Genomic DNA, 15,585 nt, shown 5'->3' on the forward strand with positions numbered 1-15,585 from the left:
TATTAGAGAATAAAATCATATTAAGATCAAATCTTCTCAGATTTGATTTGATTAGGCTATATTGAGTTCTGGGATTAAGATTAGGCAAGTGAATTAGATTAGGTTTATCTCTTTCCCTTCTTATCATGATCTCTTTCTATGTTTATCCCTATTGGTGTTTTATATAAACGCACATTAGGGCTCTTTGTAAAACATCTAAGAAATCTGAGAATAGTAGGAATCTTAAATTCTTCCTGGTATCAGAGCCACCGATCTTGTTGGCCTAAGCAAAGCCCTTCAAGTTCCATTCTCCGGTGGACGGGCCATCCTCTCGGTCATGCCTTGCTCCCACCTTTCCAACATTTTTGTCTCGTAGTTTATAGTAAATCTACCCTGCCTCCTACACTACCCATTTTAAACCAATTCCGAATTGTTCTTCTGTCTAGCCGCACTCCACTTTATTTTGCCATTCATTAGATAACATATCCATCATCAATTACAAGCCCATTTTTCATCTTGCAGGTTACAAGCCCATTTCTTTTAGAGAGACATGCTTTGTCTAGTAGAAAAGCTTATCCTCAGGGAGACAGGCTATGTCTCATGTGGTAAAATTCAAACCCTTTGGAGACAGGCTTTGTCTCATTGGTCATAGTTGTCCTCCATCTCTTTTAAGAGACATGCCTTGTCTCATTAGCACATCCTTCTTAGAATTCCTAATTTCAGAGTCAGTCTTTAGCATAGGAGTCTGTCCTTAGCTAGAGAGTCAGTCCTTCAGCTTCAGGAGTAAGTCCTATCATCATAGGGGTTAGGATTCTATCCAACCTCTTATCAAATCATGTGTTTTTCTATCCGCTCCTGCAAGGTATAGGATGTTATCCAACCCTTGCAGAGTTGTTATTCTGTTCTTTTCCCCCGCAAAGCATAGGATGCTGTCCAACCTTTGCGGGATATCAGGAGTCTATCCTACCCTTATGATGATAGGATTCTATCCTCTTGTGTCAAAAATAAAAAAAACATTTCAAAAACCAAAAATCTTAAAACTCTCGAGTCATTAGGAGAGTAGTAGGAAAGTCTGTTTTCGAACTACGTTGGCTTGATCCCTTTCAATAGGGTACGTAGTGCAGCTTGGGATCCACATCCCAAGTCCAGCCAAACCTTTAAAAAAAATAAACATTTCAAACCTTCCCAAAAATACAAAATTATTCAAAACCTTTTTTCAAAAAGATCTTCCCCTAGAGTTAGGAGTCTGTCCTAGCCGTTTGGTTGTTTTAGAGTTAGGAGTCTGTCTTGTTTGTATTGATATGGTGTGGCCTGTCGTGTGGGTGTCCCTAGAGTTAGGAGGCCTCGAGTTGGTCAGTTAGACATTTAGTCGAACTGATGGCTAGACTATGAAGCATATAGTCAACCCTTGATTTTCCTTAGGATGCACAGCCTAGTTACACATAGGATATAGGGCCCACCTGCATTAGCTTAAGGCTAATAAACTTGCATTAGTTAGGGCATATAGAGAGTCCTAAAAATTACAATTCACATGAATTTAAGCAATTGTACAAAAAGCTTTAAAAATCAGTCGAGTCTAGTGGATCGAGTCTAGGATAGCGGTTCTAGATGGTTAGGCATCGTAGTTTAGAATAGGTCGTCGAACTACGTTGACTCCGATTCTTCCCGAGGCCGGGATACGTAGAGCAGCTGGGATGGACGGCCATCTTGGTCCGAGTCAATGCATTAGAGTTTTAGGATTCATCTTATCCAGTTATGTTTAGAATTGAATTGTGTTGTGTGTTTTGCTGTGTTTTCTTACTTTCATGTACAGATCTTATACCTTTAGCTGTAGTATGCATATGTTTGCACACCAGAACTCAGATACCAATTAGGTATGACACTCATAACCTAGCTATTATTAGGCGACACTTCTTTCATTTCTTTTATGTGTGCTTATTTTTTCATCTCCGAGACATGCATGATCAGATAGATGTCTTCTCGGAGATATTCGTTCCTATTTCATATGACTTTCGCCCAAAACTCTTCAAAATCAATAATAAATGGCATAAGAGACCATGTGCTTGCACTTGGGCGGATGAGGTGCTCTTTAGACCTTCCGAATTCGTAACCAGGCACGAACCTTCTTTTATATCTCTGGTTATCCGTTGCAACAGAGCATAGTATGGGATCCTTGGCCCACTTCCTTGGATGGCGACTCTTCTTTGTTTAAGGTACGCCTCGAATCTGGGCTAGTCCCCGAATCGAGAGGTATCTCACCTTTTATCGCCACTCATGCTGTGAGAGGCATTATTCTTTCGAGAGTTCCTTGGTAGAGCTCTCCATTCACGTGGATGATCCTGAGACTAGTGTGGGGCCCGTCCCCCGCCTCGCCTCTCTCGGATCGGGGTCCACAAGTATATTTTAGGTACTGTAGACACCCACATTTTGCAAAGCTCTAAAAGAAGAAGAATCAAGTCAAATTACGAAATTCTCGTAAAACATAGCTCTAAGTGTTGAACGGACCTGAAGGTTTTGGAAAATTCCCATTCCCTAAGGCCTTTTCAAAGCCTAGAAAAATCCCAAGCTCTCAGTAGTTACCATTGTTTAGTCGCCCCGACCTTCTCTTCCATTTTTGTAAAATTTGAGAAACTTGTAAAGATACCCTAGGTTTTGATATTGGCACTCATCTCCCCGAGTTCCGACGCCTACCGGCACACCATATCTGGAGATACTAACCCATATTTTTTTTTTGGAATAGAAAGAGGTATCAAATCTTATTGGGACAAAATTAGACCTAGCAAACGGGTGGGCCAGGCCGGGTTTCACCTGACCCGTACAGGTCCGGGTAAAAAATGACCCAAAAATTTACGGGTCACTAATTGGTTGACCCGGACCCCATCCGTATGGGCCAGGTGCACCCACAGGTCACCTGTTTTTTTAATGATTTTTTATTTTTTTTCTGTTTTTTAAGATTTTTGTTATTTTTATAGAGATTTGCTAGCCACCTTCGCCTTGCATGTGATCATGTGATGATAGCCATTTATGTTGACTTTTTGGCAGGTGCAAACTGCAAAGGATGGGCAGAAGTACTTTCCTGCATAGGTGGCTAGCAATAACAGTCATGAGGGTAAGGTGCTAGGAGAAAAATTACTGTAAAAGAGCTTCAAATTAGAAAAACTACGGAAAAAATACCAAAAGAAGGTACCTCTATAGAAAAATTACGGAAAAAACTATGAAAAAAATGTATCAAAATATGAAAACTACTGGAAAAGGCCAAAACCGTTGTTTCACTTCTTTACGGGCACCTGCGGGTCCACCCGAACCGGCCCAGTTATTACGGGCTGGGCCGGTGGACCCGTGGGTCATTTTCAAACAGGTCACAAATGAGTGACCTAGACCTGGAAAATACAGGCGGGCCGGGTCGACCCGCGGGTCTGGATCACTTCTTGATAGACCTGGCAAACGGGCGGGCCGGGTCAAAATGACCCGGAAAATTTTACAGGTCACTAAGCTTGGACTCGCACCTGGCCTGTACAGGTCTGGGTCAAACGGGCCGGGTCAAAATGACCCGAAAATTTTTACGGGGCACTAAGCTTAGAGTCACACCCAGCCTGTACAGGCCGAGTCGACCCCGAGTCACCCGGTTTTTTAATGAATTTTTATTTTTTCTATTTTTTATAGATTTTTGTTGTTTTTATAGGGGTTTGCTAGCCACATTCTCCAAAGGGTACTTCACGCCCATCCTTTGCAATTGCATGTGATCATGTGATGATAGCCAAATATTTATGTTGATTTTTTTCAGATTTGTCTTATTCATTGACGTGGTGCAAACTGCAAGGATGGGAGAAGTACCTTTCTGTAAAGATGGCTAGCAATAATAAGTTTTGGAGAATAATGTTGGGGAAGTGCTAAGTTGGAGAGAAATTACAGGAAAAATGGTTCAAATAAGTAAAACTACGGAAAAAAATACCGAAAGAAGGTGCTTCTATATACCGAAAAAACTACCAAAAAATATGAAAACTACTGAAAAATGCCAAAATAACACTTCTCTACGGGCACCCGCACAGACCCGTCCAGTTTTGATGGGCTGGGTTGACCTACGGGTCAACCGAGAAACAGGTCACAAAATGTTGACCCGAACCCGAAAATTACAGGCGGGCCGGGTCGACCTGTGGGTCTGGGTCAATTCTTGCCGGGTCTACTTCTTGACAGGTCTAGTCAAAATCAAAGAAAAGACAAGCTTAAATGGTGCAATTATCAAAGTATGGCGGTGCAGATATCACATCACAAGATTAAAAAATGATGAACGGGGGTGAATTATCAGGATAGGGGAGTGGCTATACCGGGAGTGGCACACATCCCATGGCCAGGATTGGGGGCTAAACGCCTTAACTCTTGCCTTTATTGAAAAGATAATGATCATAAACACACCAGAAGGGGCTGTCCATGGGAAACGAGGCGCAAGCATATCATTTCCTTCTTTTATTCCTCCTCATTTTTACTTCGGGCAACCTTCTATTTCCCCCCACCCCCGGCCCCACGTTGTCACCAAGCCCACCTACTGATTCTCTCGTTTTCAGTAGAGGAAGGAAAAACATAAAAGAAACAGGGAACAGATAGTAGAAAGAAGGAAAAAAAAAACAAAGTGAGAGCTGGGGGAGAGAGCTGCAAACAGAGGGAGAGCGAGCTGCTTCTTCTTCCTCTTCTTCTTCTTCGTTTGTGAAGAAAAACAGAGTGGGATCTGTTGCTCACGAAAAACAGAGTGGAGGAGAGAGGTGGAGCTTCTGCTCATAAAAAAACAGAGTGGAGGGAGAGGGGGGCTGCTATCCGAAGGGGGATCTGCTGTCCAAAGCTAGAAAAAAAAAGGAAAACAGAGTAGTGAGGTAGAGCAGAGAGAAAGAGAGCGAGAACACAGACAGGGAGCTGGAGAGCTGTAAAAATAGAGCCGAGACCTGTAAGCACCTATTTACTTCTTGTGGTTGCCATCTTTAAAATTAATGTGTAATAGAAAAGATTTTGCAGTTACACAGTTATACACCTGTTTTAGAGACAGCTCACAGTAAGCTTTGTAGTTAATTTTTTATGATTGGTCACAGGGTGCTAGAACATTTTTTTCATTTTTTGATGGGTAAGCTGGGGTTTAACGGGGACCCCTACCGATTTTTTAGATATAGGAAAAGATGATACAATAAGATCACAAACCAACCCTAACTCGGAACAATCGAGAAGGGGAACCAAGGCTCTTCATATATGAACGTCAAGCACTAAGCCAAAGAGAACGAAATGATCAATACTTCTGAATTACATAATCAACTAATTTTGAAGGGGTGAGATGGGCTCTTTGTGAGCGCTTTGGCCAGATTTTCTTGGGAACTTCCTGCCAATTTGATTCTCCAAGATCTGAGGTTTTCACAGGGTGAAAGAACATGGTCATTGATCTGTGGTGTTCCTTGTGACTTGCATGTGTCTTTAAATCCATTGGTATTGTTACAGGCTACATATCAACAGTCATAATGGGCGAGCATGCTTTACAAATTAAATAAGACATTATTTCATCAGGAAGCGTTGAGTTGCTTGGATTTGTATTCATTTTTCCCATTTATTGACTCGAGTCGAAGCGTGGGACTTAGGATCCTTGGCTGCTTGGATTGTAATAAAATCATCATATGACAGGAGTCAGGTCTGCATTAGTCCGTTTTCCATTTCGGTCATAGGATTTCAATGAGGAATTTAATCCCCGCCAGGTTTTAGAGTAATATAACCCCAAAAGTTTAGAAAACATTCAGAAATCAAAGAGTAGAGGTCACACTCAGCTTGCCATCATGATTGGAGTTCTTTTGTGGTTGTCTCATGAATACTTAGAGCCCCTCTTCTCCTTTTCTCCTCTCCCCTCGAGTTTTGTGTCGATATCCAGATTTCATTTCTGATTTCTCCCTCTCCTTGTCTGCGAAACTTTCGTCAGAGTTTTGAATTGTTGCCAGTGTTTGGTCTTCCCATCGATTGTCAGGAACTTCCTCCCGGGTCAAGGCGATGACAGACTGTTTCTTGAGCCACCCCTTACCCTTCTTCCTTCGCTTCGCTTTCGAGTTTCCATGGGGTTCGGGGTTTCCTCTCATTTCGAAATTTCTCATTTCGGAATTTCCTTTTGTTTGGAGTTTTCCTTCGAAGTTTCCTGCGTTCAGAATTTCTTTCCTTTGTCTTTGATATTTCATTTGGTTTTCAGGACCTTTGTCGATTTTGGAATTTCTCCAAGGTTTAGGCGACGACAGACGGAAACCTGCTGAGCCAAAACTCCCTTTTCAAAAGGGACAAACATTAAAAATAAAAATAAAAAAATTGAAAAACACAAAACCCTAAAAATCCTTAAATCCATAGGGAAACCTAGGCATTAGAGAGTCTTAAGTCTTAGCGAATCTTGGGTCATAGGGAGTCTTAGAAGTTAGGAGTCACACAAGCCTCAGTCAGGGTCAGTTGTACCCAACGTCAACTGAACCCTATAGTAGCTTTCACTAGATAGCCCATCTTCCTCCTTAAGGCATGCTTAGTCGCATTGCATTAGTCTAGGACTTACTTGCATTAGCATAGGACATGTAGGAATAGCATCTTAGATGGAGTCCTCAAAATCACATCCAACTTAAATATAATTCAATCATCCTTCTATAAGCTTTAATCACCAGTCGAGTCCAATGGATCGAGTCTAAATTAATAGTCTTAGGCACATTAGGCGTATGTAGCTTAGATTAGCGCCATCGAACTACGTCGATCTTGATCACTTGGGTATGTAGGCAACTTGGATGGCCTTCCGAGTTCAGGTGGATCGAGTCTAAATTAGTAGTCCTAGGCACATTAGGCGTATGTAGCTTAGATTAGCGCCATCGAACTACGTCGATCTTGATCGCTTGGGTATGTAGGCAGCGTGGATGGCCTTCCGAGTTCAGATCGACCCTACACACACCAGTAGGGTTTTAGGTTTATTTCTAGAATTCACTTTTCTGATTATTTTATACCTTAATTCAAATAAAGTAGTTCATTCCAATAAATTATTTAGGTTTCATCAAAATTAGATTATTAGATTGCCTGTCACGTAGATCTCATCAAAATTGAATTAAATAAATCAAAGTGTTCAAATGATGCATCTAGGAACCACATTGAGATTAGATTATTAAGGTTGTATGTCCCGTAGTTTAGATCGTAGAGTTTAAACAAGCTTCTCTAAAGAAATTTTGGTGAGTTAAACTTTGAAATTGAAGACCGGTTTACCGGGTGAGAATGATGCCTAACACCTTCCATTCTCGTAACCAAGTAACAGATCTAGACTTTCTGGGATCGCAGATTATGCGGTGTCACTCATGGGTCCTAGTTCCCTTACCCAGGTGGCGACTCTGCTCATCCCTTTTGCGTGAAATTAGGATTGCCTTTGTAGCCTTAAGTTCACTGAAAAGGTGATTTTCGTCTATTATCAACAAACAAGAAAGGAGCGACTCTCAAAGCCGGGCGCGCGCCGCTCGCGTGGGCTGTGGGGGGCGCCCTCCCGGACCGGGTCCCACAGGTACAAAAACTAATGGTAATCTTTCTTTCATCTTTTAAAATACATGCATAAAATTTGTTACAGTGAAACTAAATTTTACGTATGGGCGTGGAATGGAAATGTTTATTTAACGCTATGTTTCTTTGAAGATAAATTGGACGTAAACAAAATTTTATGTGTCTAATTATTTTAGTGTGATTTTAAGGAGCAGCTATAGTATTAAAAATTGAGAAGAGAAACTACTAAAATCTTAATTTCTTTGAGGCTACGTTTCTTTCGCACAGTAAAACTAATTTTACATGTCTAAAATTAGTTTTTTTTTAAGCGAATATTTTACTTAGGAAAACTGATGAAAATCTTTCTTTCAAGCTACAATTTCTTTCCAGATAAAATTGATGCAAATAAAATTTGTTTTAGGAAAATTTTAGGTAGAGAAACTAATGAAAATCTTTCTTTAACTGATGTATGTAAAACAAATTTTAGGGTCATTTTACTTGGAGCCTAGGTATTGTATCAAAAATAGAGAAGAGTAATGGAAATCTTTTAAGGCTGTGTTATTTTCTGATAAAATGGACGTACACGTATTTAGTGTCGAAATTAAGAAACGTAGCTTGAAATATGTATTAAAAATGAAAAAGAAAAAATAATGAAAATGTTTCTTTAAGACTACTTTTCTTTCAACATAAAATGTAACTAAAACAAATTGTAGACACCTAAAATTTGTTTAAGGGCCATTTTAGGTGAAAGAAACGGAGTGTAAAGTATTGTAGTAACAAAGGGGAAGTGGAATGGAAATCTTAACTTAAAATAGGCCTAAAACAAATTTTAGATACATAAAATTTGTTTACCTAAAGGAAACTAATAAAATCTTTCTTTAAGGCTTGGTTTCTTTCTAAATAAAATGGATCATAAAACAATTTTTTTACTTTTCTTCTATTGTTGGAAAGAAAAGTATAGATGTTAGTTACAGGGATTGGTAGGTGGAGGTGGAAAGGGAATAGAAAGTTGTTAGAATATGGTTTGAAGTTAAAAGATTAAAAGAAAACTATGCACTGAAATGTAGGGGGTGAATTTATCAATGCTCTTTTATTTTTAATTTTGTTATTGATTAATGCCATTTTTATTGATTAACAGAGATGTATGAGCCTTGTGTGGAGAATGAATGATACTTCTTCACGCCCAGAAAACGGAAGTATGAGGGCGGGGATCATCCAGATCGTACAGTCGGACATGGTTTCTGGAAAGCTACAAAAGAAAATACGGATGTTACAAATGAAGGAATGGTATTTGGGAAGAAGAAATCACTAGCTTAATTTAGAGGAAAACCACCAAAGGGGATTAAGACCAGTTTGCATATGCAAGAGTATACAATCCCTGAAATGACGAAGAAGAGAGAATCATCCCGGCAGCAGCATGAATGGTATGTAAAAGAAACAATATTTTCTATTATAGAGTAAGAATATTGTTAGGTTAGAATCTTCATTAATCTCATACATGATAATAGTTTGCAAAACTTCATTTTAAACAGCATTGTTTTTTGTTGGTTTGTTGTTTAATATTAATTTCAATTAGAACTAGTGCACCAAAAAAAATCATTTTTTATGTTGAGGAAAACTTTTAAAACAACGTATTAAACACGTTTTTAATCCATCTTTCTAACTTTGCCCCGCTAGTTCATGCTGTAGATTGATATTTATAATTTGTTATTTTTATGCCTTATATTATCTTTTTTCTTTAATTTGTTATTTTTATGATATTATCTTTTTTCTACTAACTATAACTCTCTTTTATTTTTCAGCTGGATGATTATGTTCTATGTAAGGTTTATAAGAGTTTCAAAGGTGCAAAGTGCAAACAAACCTGCAAAATGTCAACCGATAGAAGTTGAGCAAGTAGCTGTCAAAGACAATCTTGAGCAAGTGCAACCTAACCCGATGGTCGTTGAAAATGTGAACGACCTAGGATTCACCAAAGGCTACAATGGGATCGCAAAGACACTCGTACCAAGTGAACCGCCAACATTTGAACCAAGTGTGCCATCAAGTGATGATTCTACTGGTAATCTTGTACATGATATTGAAGAGGGGTGTTCTACGTATAACGCTAATGAATCCAGTGACCCCTTCATGGAGAGTATGGCGCATGAACCTATTTCTTATCAATCACTAACTGGGATGTTCAACGAGCTCGAGGAAAACGTTCTTATGGCCATAAGCAATGGAGAAGAAGACTATTCTGTTTACAACCAAGAAATCTTCAGTCTTCCATCAGACGGCGACCTCTTTGACATCTTTGCAGAGCAACACGCTGTTGATCGTGATGTACATGGCAGTGAAGATCAAAGCCCTGTTCATTCGATGCCACAACTTCACTCGGTGACACCTAAACATCAACGTATCAATTGAGTTTCCGTTTGAAGATCTGATGGATACAGTGGTACATAAATCCAAGGTGGCTCGTAGATCACACGAAGTTTGTTTAAATTTTTTATTTAGTTTTTTCCATCTAAGTTTTATGGACCGAACTTGTTTTTTTATTTGTTCTTTATTATGTTGCTATTGTTACTCTTGTAACTATTCTTTCATTATTAATAAAATGTAAGGTGCCGCCCCGGGTTCCTAGATAAATTCCGGTGAAAGAAAAAAAAATCTAGAGTTTTGAAACTACCTCTTTCATTTAATTTAGTTGCTAGAGTCTTTGCTTTTTATGGTTGATGTTATCTTTGATGGTTTGTATTTGATATAGCGATCCTACCAGTTCTAATCAAGACGACCCCTCTCTCTCTCTCTCTCTCTCTCTCTCTCTCTCTCTCTCTCTCTCTCTGACACACACGCACGCTCAGGCGCACACTCAAAAGGTTTTAGGGACCAACCTGTGACCATAAAGATTCTTGTGTAGAGGAATGCTGGACTAGCCCTTGCAAACATGAGATGAAAGGGCTCCCCCATTGGCCGCACCTCACTGTAGTGCATTCAACATTTATATAGACTTTTTCCAGATTAGAGTGACGTGTGGCCAGTCTAGCATTTGTATCATCTTTGCAAGGGCTCCCGTCAGTCTAGCATTCCTTTCTGTTGTGTAATAATAGGTGTGAAAATATCAGCAAACATTAACAAGATTCTTGTGGTGGAACGGTCGTTTATACCATCATTTGCATAATTTGATTTTTTTTTTTTGCTCTGTTTGTGCTGAGTTATGACCTTATTTATGAGACATCTGGGTTGTTTTTATGCACTCCAGATATGTTTCCACCCATTTATCCCCTATTTATCACCCATTTATGCTTACCTTATACAGTTTTTTTTTTTTTTTTGTACTGATTCTGTTGCTGATAGCATCCAGCAGGAGTTAACATTAGAACAAGAACAGAGTACAGAGAGAGGAGAAGATAAGCAGAATAAGGAATTCTTAGAGGATCAAGCTGAACAGAAGGATAACATCAGAAGATCTAGATTGAAGCAAAAGCCTGACTGGATGAAGGACTATGTAAGTAGTCATGACTTAGAGAATCAACGAAAAGTCAGTAAGTGAAGAAACAGGTAAAACAGATGTCTTTTAGCATTCAGAGAAAGGGAATATTAGTTTGTTAGGAAGAATTGCCAGCTGTATAAACTGTTGAAGTGAATCTATAAATACATGTAACAACCCCTGACAAGAGATGATGAATAAAGAAGTATTTTTCCCTCCTCTTTTCTAAATTCTTCTTCTGAAATCTTGATTTCCCTTCGTCTTCTTCTTCCTTTCTAATATCTGTTCTGAGTGTACCCTCAAGGGTCGTATCATTGGCGCTTTCATTGAGTCTATTCTTCTTCTTTGTTTCGATTTTACAGTAATGGCGGAAAATACACGCACCCAATCAAAAATCGATGAATAATTCAAGCTTCATCAACAACAACTCAATGAATTACGGCAAATCCAATGCCAACAACATGAGGAACTAGTTGCTATGATCAAACAACTTCAGGTTCGTTCCCAACCTCTTCTTTTCAGGGTACCAATGTTGATGATCATTCCTCTGGTAATTCGGAAGATGGTATTGTGCCGATTCAATCCAACTATAGTAAATTCATTCGAATGGATGTACCGAAGTTCGACGGTACAGATCCGACCGGCTGGTCTTTCAAGATCGAGCTATTCTTCCATTATTACAGCACACCCGATGAACAACTCTTAACCATTTCCTCCTTTCATTTAGAAGGCCCTGCTCTTGCTTGGTTTTAGTGGGCTAAGGCTAAGAATCTAATACATTCATGGAAAGGGTTCTTAGATGCAATCCAATTGCGCTTTGGACCTTCTCTGTATGAAGATCACAAGGGTGCTTTGGCTAAAATCCAACAAACAACTTCAGTTGAAGAGTACCAATCGCGGTTTGAGGAATTGTCCAATAAGGTAACTGGTCTTTCTGAATCTTTTCTGATAAGTTTCTTTATTTCTGAACTCAAACCGGATCTGAAACAAATATTGTTGGTTTTACAACCCTCTTCATTATTACAAACGATCTCGTTGGCTAGAATTTATGAACAAAAATACGATGATTTATGCAAATCTTGGCGATCCAATTGGTCAAAACCTCTAGCGGGAACTGGTTTATTACCAACTCCTTCCCCTGTTCCAGTTCCAGCACTCCCTCCTCCTCCTTTAAAACAAATTCCACTTTGTACTAGACTACTTACAAAAGAGGAAATGAAACTCAGAAGGGAGAAAGGTATTTGTTATTTTTGTGATGAAAAATATGTTCGAGGGCATGATTGCCGAAAATGATTGTATCATCTTTCAGCTGTAGATAATGACACTGAGTTTTCATTGGAAGAATTTCCTTCGGATAACCTCATCATTTCAAATGACATGTCTTTTCCTGAGAACAATGCTGAAATCAGTAGTCATGCCATGGTAGGACACCAAAATCCTAGTACAATTCGCCTTACGGGGATTAGTTCCACTACATCACTCAATGTCCTGATAGACAGTGGTTCCACCCATAACTTTGTCAAGGAAACAATTGCTACATTGTTGCACTGACCTGTCCTTCCTATTCCACAATTTAAGGTTTTAATTGGTAATGGAGAGTACCTCCTCTGTAATAAAAAATGTGTGAATGTCAAATTGGTTTTACAAACACATGAATTTGTCCTCGATCTCTTTATTTTGCCGATCAAAGAGCGGACATCGTTTTAGGTGTGCAATGGTTAGCTGAGTTAGGTCCCATAGTAACTGATTATAAACTTTCTACTATGGAGTTTACTTGGAAAGACATGCCTGTAAAATTGGTAGGCGGACCTCACTTAAACCCATCACCTCTCAAGGCAACCCAATTGAAATGCTTATCCAAGTCCAATTCAATTGCCTCATATTTTCAATTACTATGTGTTGACAATCCAATTCCTGCATCGACATCTGAAGCAACTTCCAGTAATTCCTTTCCGGAAGGATTACCACCGCTGATTGCTGATCAGTTAAAGAATTATATACATGTCTTTCAAAAGCCTTCAAGATTGCCACATAGTAGAGAAAGGGGCCATCAAATTCATCTGGTACCTGGTTCCCAACCTGTGAATGTTAAACCGTACTATTATCCGCACTTCCAAAAGACAAAAATAGAAAGATTAGTTAAGGAAATGTTGCAGGATGGAATTATTATCCCTAGCCGAAGTCCTTATTCTTCACATGTTCTCTTGGTTAAAAAAAAAAGGACAACACATGGCGATTCTGTGTTGATTACAGAGCTTTAAACTCTATCACCATTAAGGATCAATTTCTGATTCCTACTACAGATGAATTAATGGATGAATTGCATGGGGCTATTGTATTTTCAAAACTTGATCTACGGTCAGGTTACCACCAAATCCGAATGAAACAATAAGATTGCGAAAAAACAGGGTTTAGAACTCATGAAGGTCATTATGAATTCCTGGTTATGCCCTTCGGGCTAACTAATGCTCCATCCACGTTTCAAAACACCATGAATATGCTATTCAAACCATTTCTACGGCGGTTTGACATTGTCTTCTTCGATGATATACTCGTTTACAGCCATACCATAGCTGAACATGCTGACCATTTAAATTCAGTGCTCAGTTGCTTGTCGACTAACCACCTCTTTGTGAAGTTGACCAAATGCCATTTTTGTAAAGACCAAAATGAGTATTTGGGTCATTTGGTTTCTGGCAATGGTGTTCAACCAGAGCCTGATAAGATTCGTGCAATGCAAAATTGGCCCATACCCACTAATTTGAAGCAATTAAGGGGTTTCCTCGGTCTTACGGGATACTACAGTAGATTTGTTCGACATTATGCAACCATTGCATCTCCTCTTACCAATCTTCTTAAAAGGGATTCATTTCATTGGTCTGATGAAGCTCAGTCTGCATTTGCCCAATTAAAACTTCAAATGACACAACTACCTGGACTTGCATTGCCTGATTTTTCTCAAGACTTTGTACTCAAGACCGATGCCTCTAGCATAGCAATTGGTGTGGTTTTACTGCAAAATAAGCATCCAATTGCCTATTTTAGCAAGAAAATGTCACACACAATGTCCCTTGTATCAGCTTATGTGAGAGTTCTTTGCAATTACCGAAGCCGTGAAAAAATGGCGCCAATATCTACTTGGACGACATTTCACAATCTACACTGGTCTGATGAAGCTCAGTCTGCATTAAGCCAATTAAAACTTCAGATGACACAACTACCTGTACTTGCATTGACTGATGTTTCTCAAGACTTTGTACTTGAGACTGATGCCTCCAGCTTAGTAATTGGTGCGGTTTTAGTGCAAAATAAGCATCCAATTGCTTATTTTAGCAAGAAAATGTCATACACAATGTCCCTTGCATCAGCTTATGTGAAAGAGTTGTTTGCAATTACTGAAGCAGTGAAAAAATGGAGCCAATATCTACTTGGAAGACATTTCACAATCTACACTGATCATCGTAGTTTGAAGAACCTCATGGCTCAGATTATCCAGACCCCTGAACAACAGAAATACGTTTACAAGTTGTTGGGTTATAACTATTCAATAGTTTATAAGGCTGGTAAGGAGAATCAAGAAGCAAACGCCCTCTCCAGAGTTGAGGACACGTCCCCTGTTTTGCTACAACTAGTTTCAGCCCAATCTTCACCAGTCCAGTAACAAATGGCACTTTCGTCACCGGTGTTCGATATCTTCCCAGCTTCAATTGGAAAATGTTACAAATTCTGAGTCACTTGCCTTACATGATCAAATCAGTAAGGGAATTGCTGCACCCGAATTTATTATAAAAAATGGATTGCTTTTCCATAAATATCATTTCTTCATTGGTTCTTCTTCCCCAATCAGATTTTCCATCATTCATGAATTTCATAGTACCCTCCAAGTAGGGCATCCAGGAATACTCCAACCATTAAAAGAATCTCTACCAAGTTCTTCTGGTGTAAGTTGCGCGCTGATGTTACACAGTTTGTAAAGGATTGCCTGGTTTGTCAACAAACCAAATATTCAACGTTGCCACCGTGTGGTTTGTTACAACCCTTTCCGACGCCACAAATGATTTGGGAAGACATAGCTATGGATTTTATCACTGGTTTGCCCATTTCAAATGGGTTTACTTCTATAATGGTGTGGGAGCCCGTTTTTTCCAGCAACGCGCGCCGCTCTTGGGCGCGTTCCAGGAGATCACCACGTTGGGTTTTCTGTGAGTGTAATCTGCATTTCTTGCGAATTCAGGATCGGGGTCCGAACTTCGCAAGAAAGAGAAACTTAGAGTCGCCACGTAGGTTAAGGCCTAGGACCTGTGTCTGTTCTTCCGATACAAAGGGGGTACAAACCTGAGTTTAATTGGAGGAACAGTAACCAAAGGGGTTCTTTTGCTCTGGGCCTAGAACCCTTAATTATGCTCTGTTTGTTAAGGCATGGTCCTTACAGATATCTGGGTAAGGGTTATGGTTACATTCGGGGAAGGTGTTAGGCACCCCTCGTGCTTGGATCAATCCGGTCTCTTGACTTGATTTGGCATTTTTCGAAGAATTCAATGAGAAAACTTATCTTTTTCTGCCTTTATTTGGGTTAGGCTTAATTCCGATATGTAAATAAAATGAATTTCTAAAAAAAGGAAAACAAG

The 15,585-nt window shown here is 39.4% G+C and overlaps 1 protein-coding gene across 2 annotated transcripts; it reads left to right on the plus strand.

The window, feature by feature from the left end:
* Positions 1-4,538: 4,538 nt before the first annotated feature.
* On the plus strand, positions 4,539-10,127 carry LOC143851395 (uncharacterized). Of its 2 annotated transcripts, XM_077360811.1 has the most exons (4): positions 4,539-4,915; positions 7,335-7,510; positions 8,624-8,909; positions 9,288-10,127. In XM_077360811.1, the coding sequence occupies exons 3-4, from the start codon at positions 8,845-8,847 to the stop codon at positions 9,892-9,894; spliced, it is 672 nt and encodes a 223-aa protein (XP_077216926.1). In that variant the 5' UTR covers positions 4,539-4,915; positions 7,335-7,510; positions 8,624-8,844; the 3' UTR covers positions 9,895-10,127. The 2 variants fall into 2 exon arrangements, with proteins under 2 accessions (XP_077216926.1, XP_077216925.1); XM_077360810.1 differs by lacking the exon at positions 7,335-7,510 and having other exon boundaries at positions 4,541-4,915.
* Positions 10,128-15,585: the final 5,458 nt, after the last annotated feature.

This window comes from Tasmannia lanceolata, unplaced genomic scaffold (genome assembly GCF_043159265.1).
Source record: "Tasmannia lanceolata isolate RefF3 unplaced genomic scaffold, GAP_Taslan_0.1 ptg000018l, whole genome shotgun sequence".
NCBI classification, from domain to species: Eukaryota; Viridiplantae; Streptophyta; class Magnoliopsida; order Canellales; family Winteraceae; genus Tasmannia; species Tasmannia lanceolata.

Coding starts and splice junctions, on each gene's coding strand:
- LOC143851395 (XM_077360811.1), top strand. CDS start 8,845: ATGCAAGAGTATACAATCCCTGAAATGACGAAGAAGAGAGAATCATCC. Junction 8,910..9,287: donor TCCCGGCAGCAGCATGAATG/GTATGTAAAAGA, acceptor TTTATTTTTCAG/CTGGATGATTATGTTCTATG.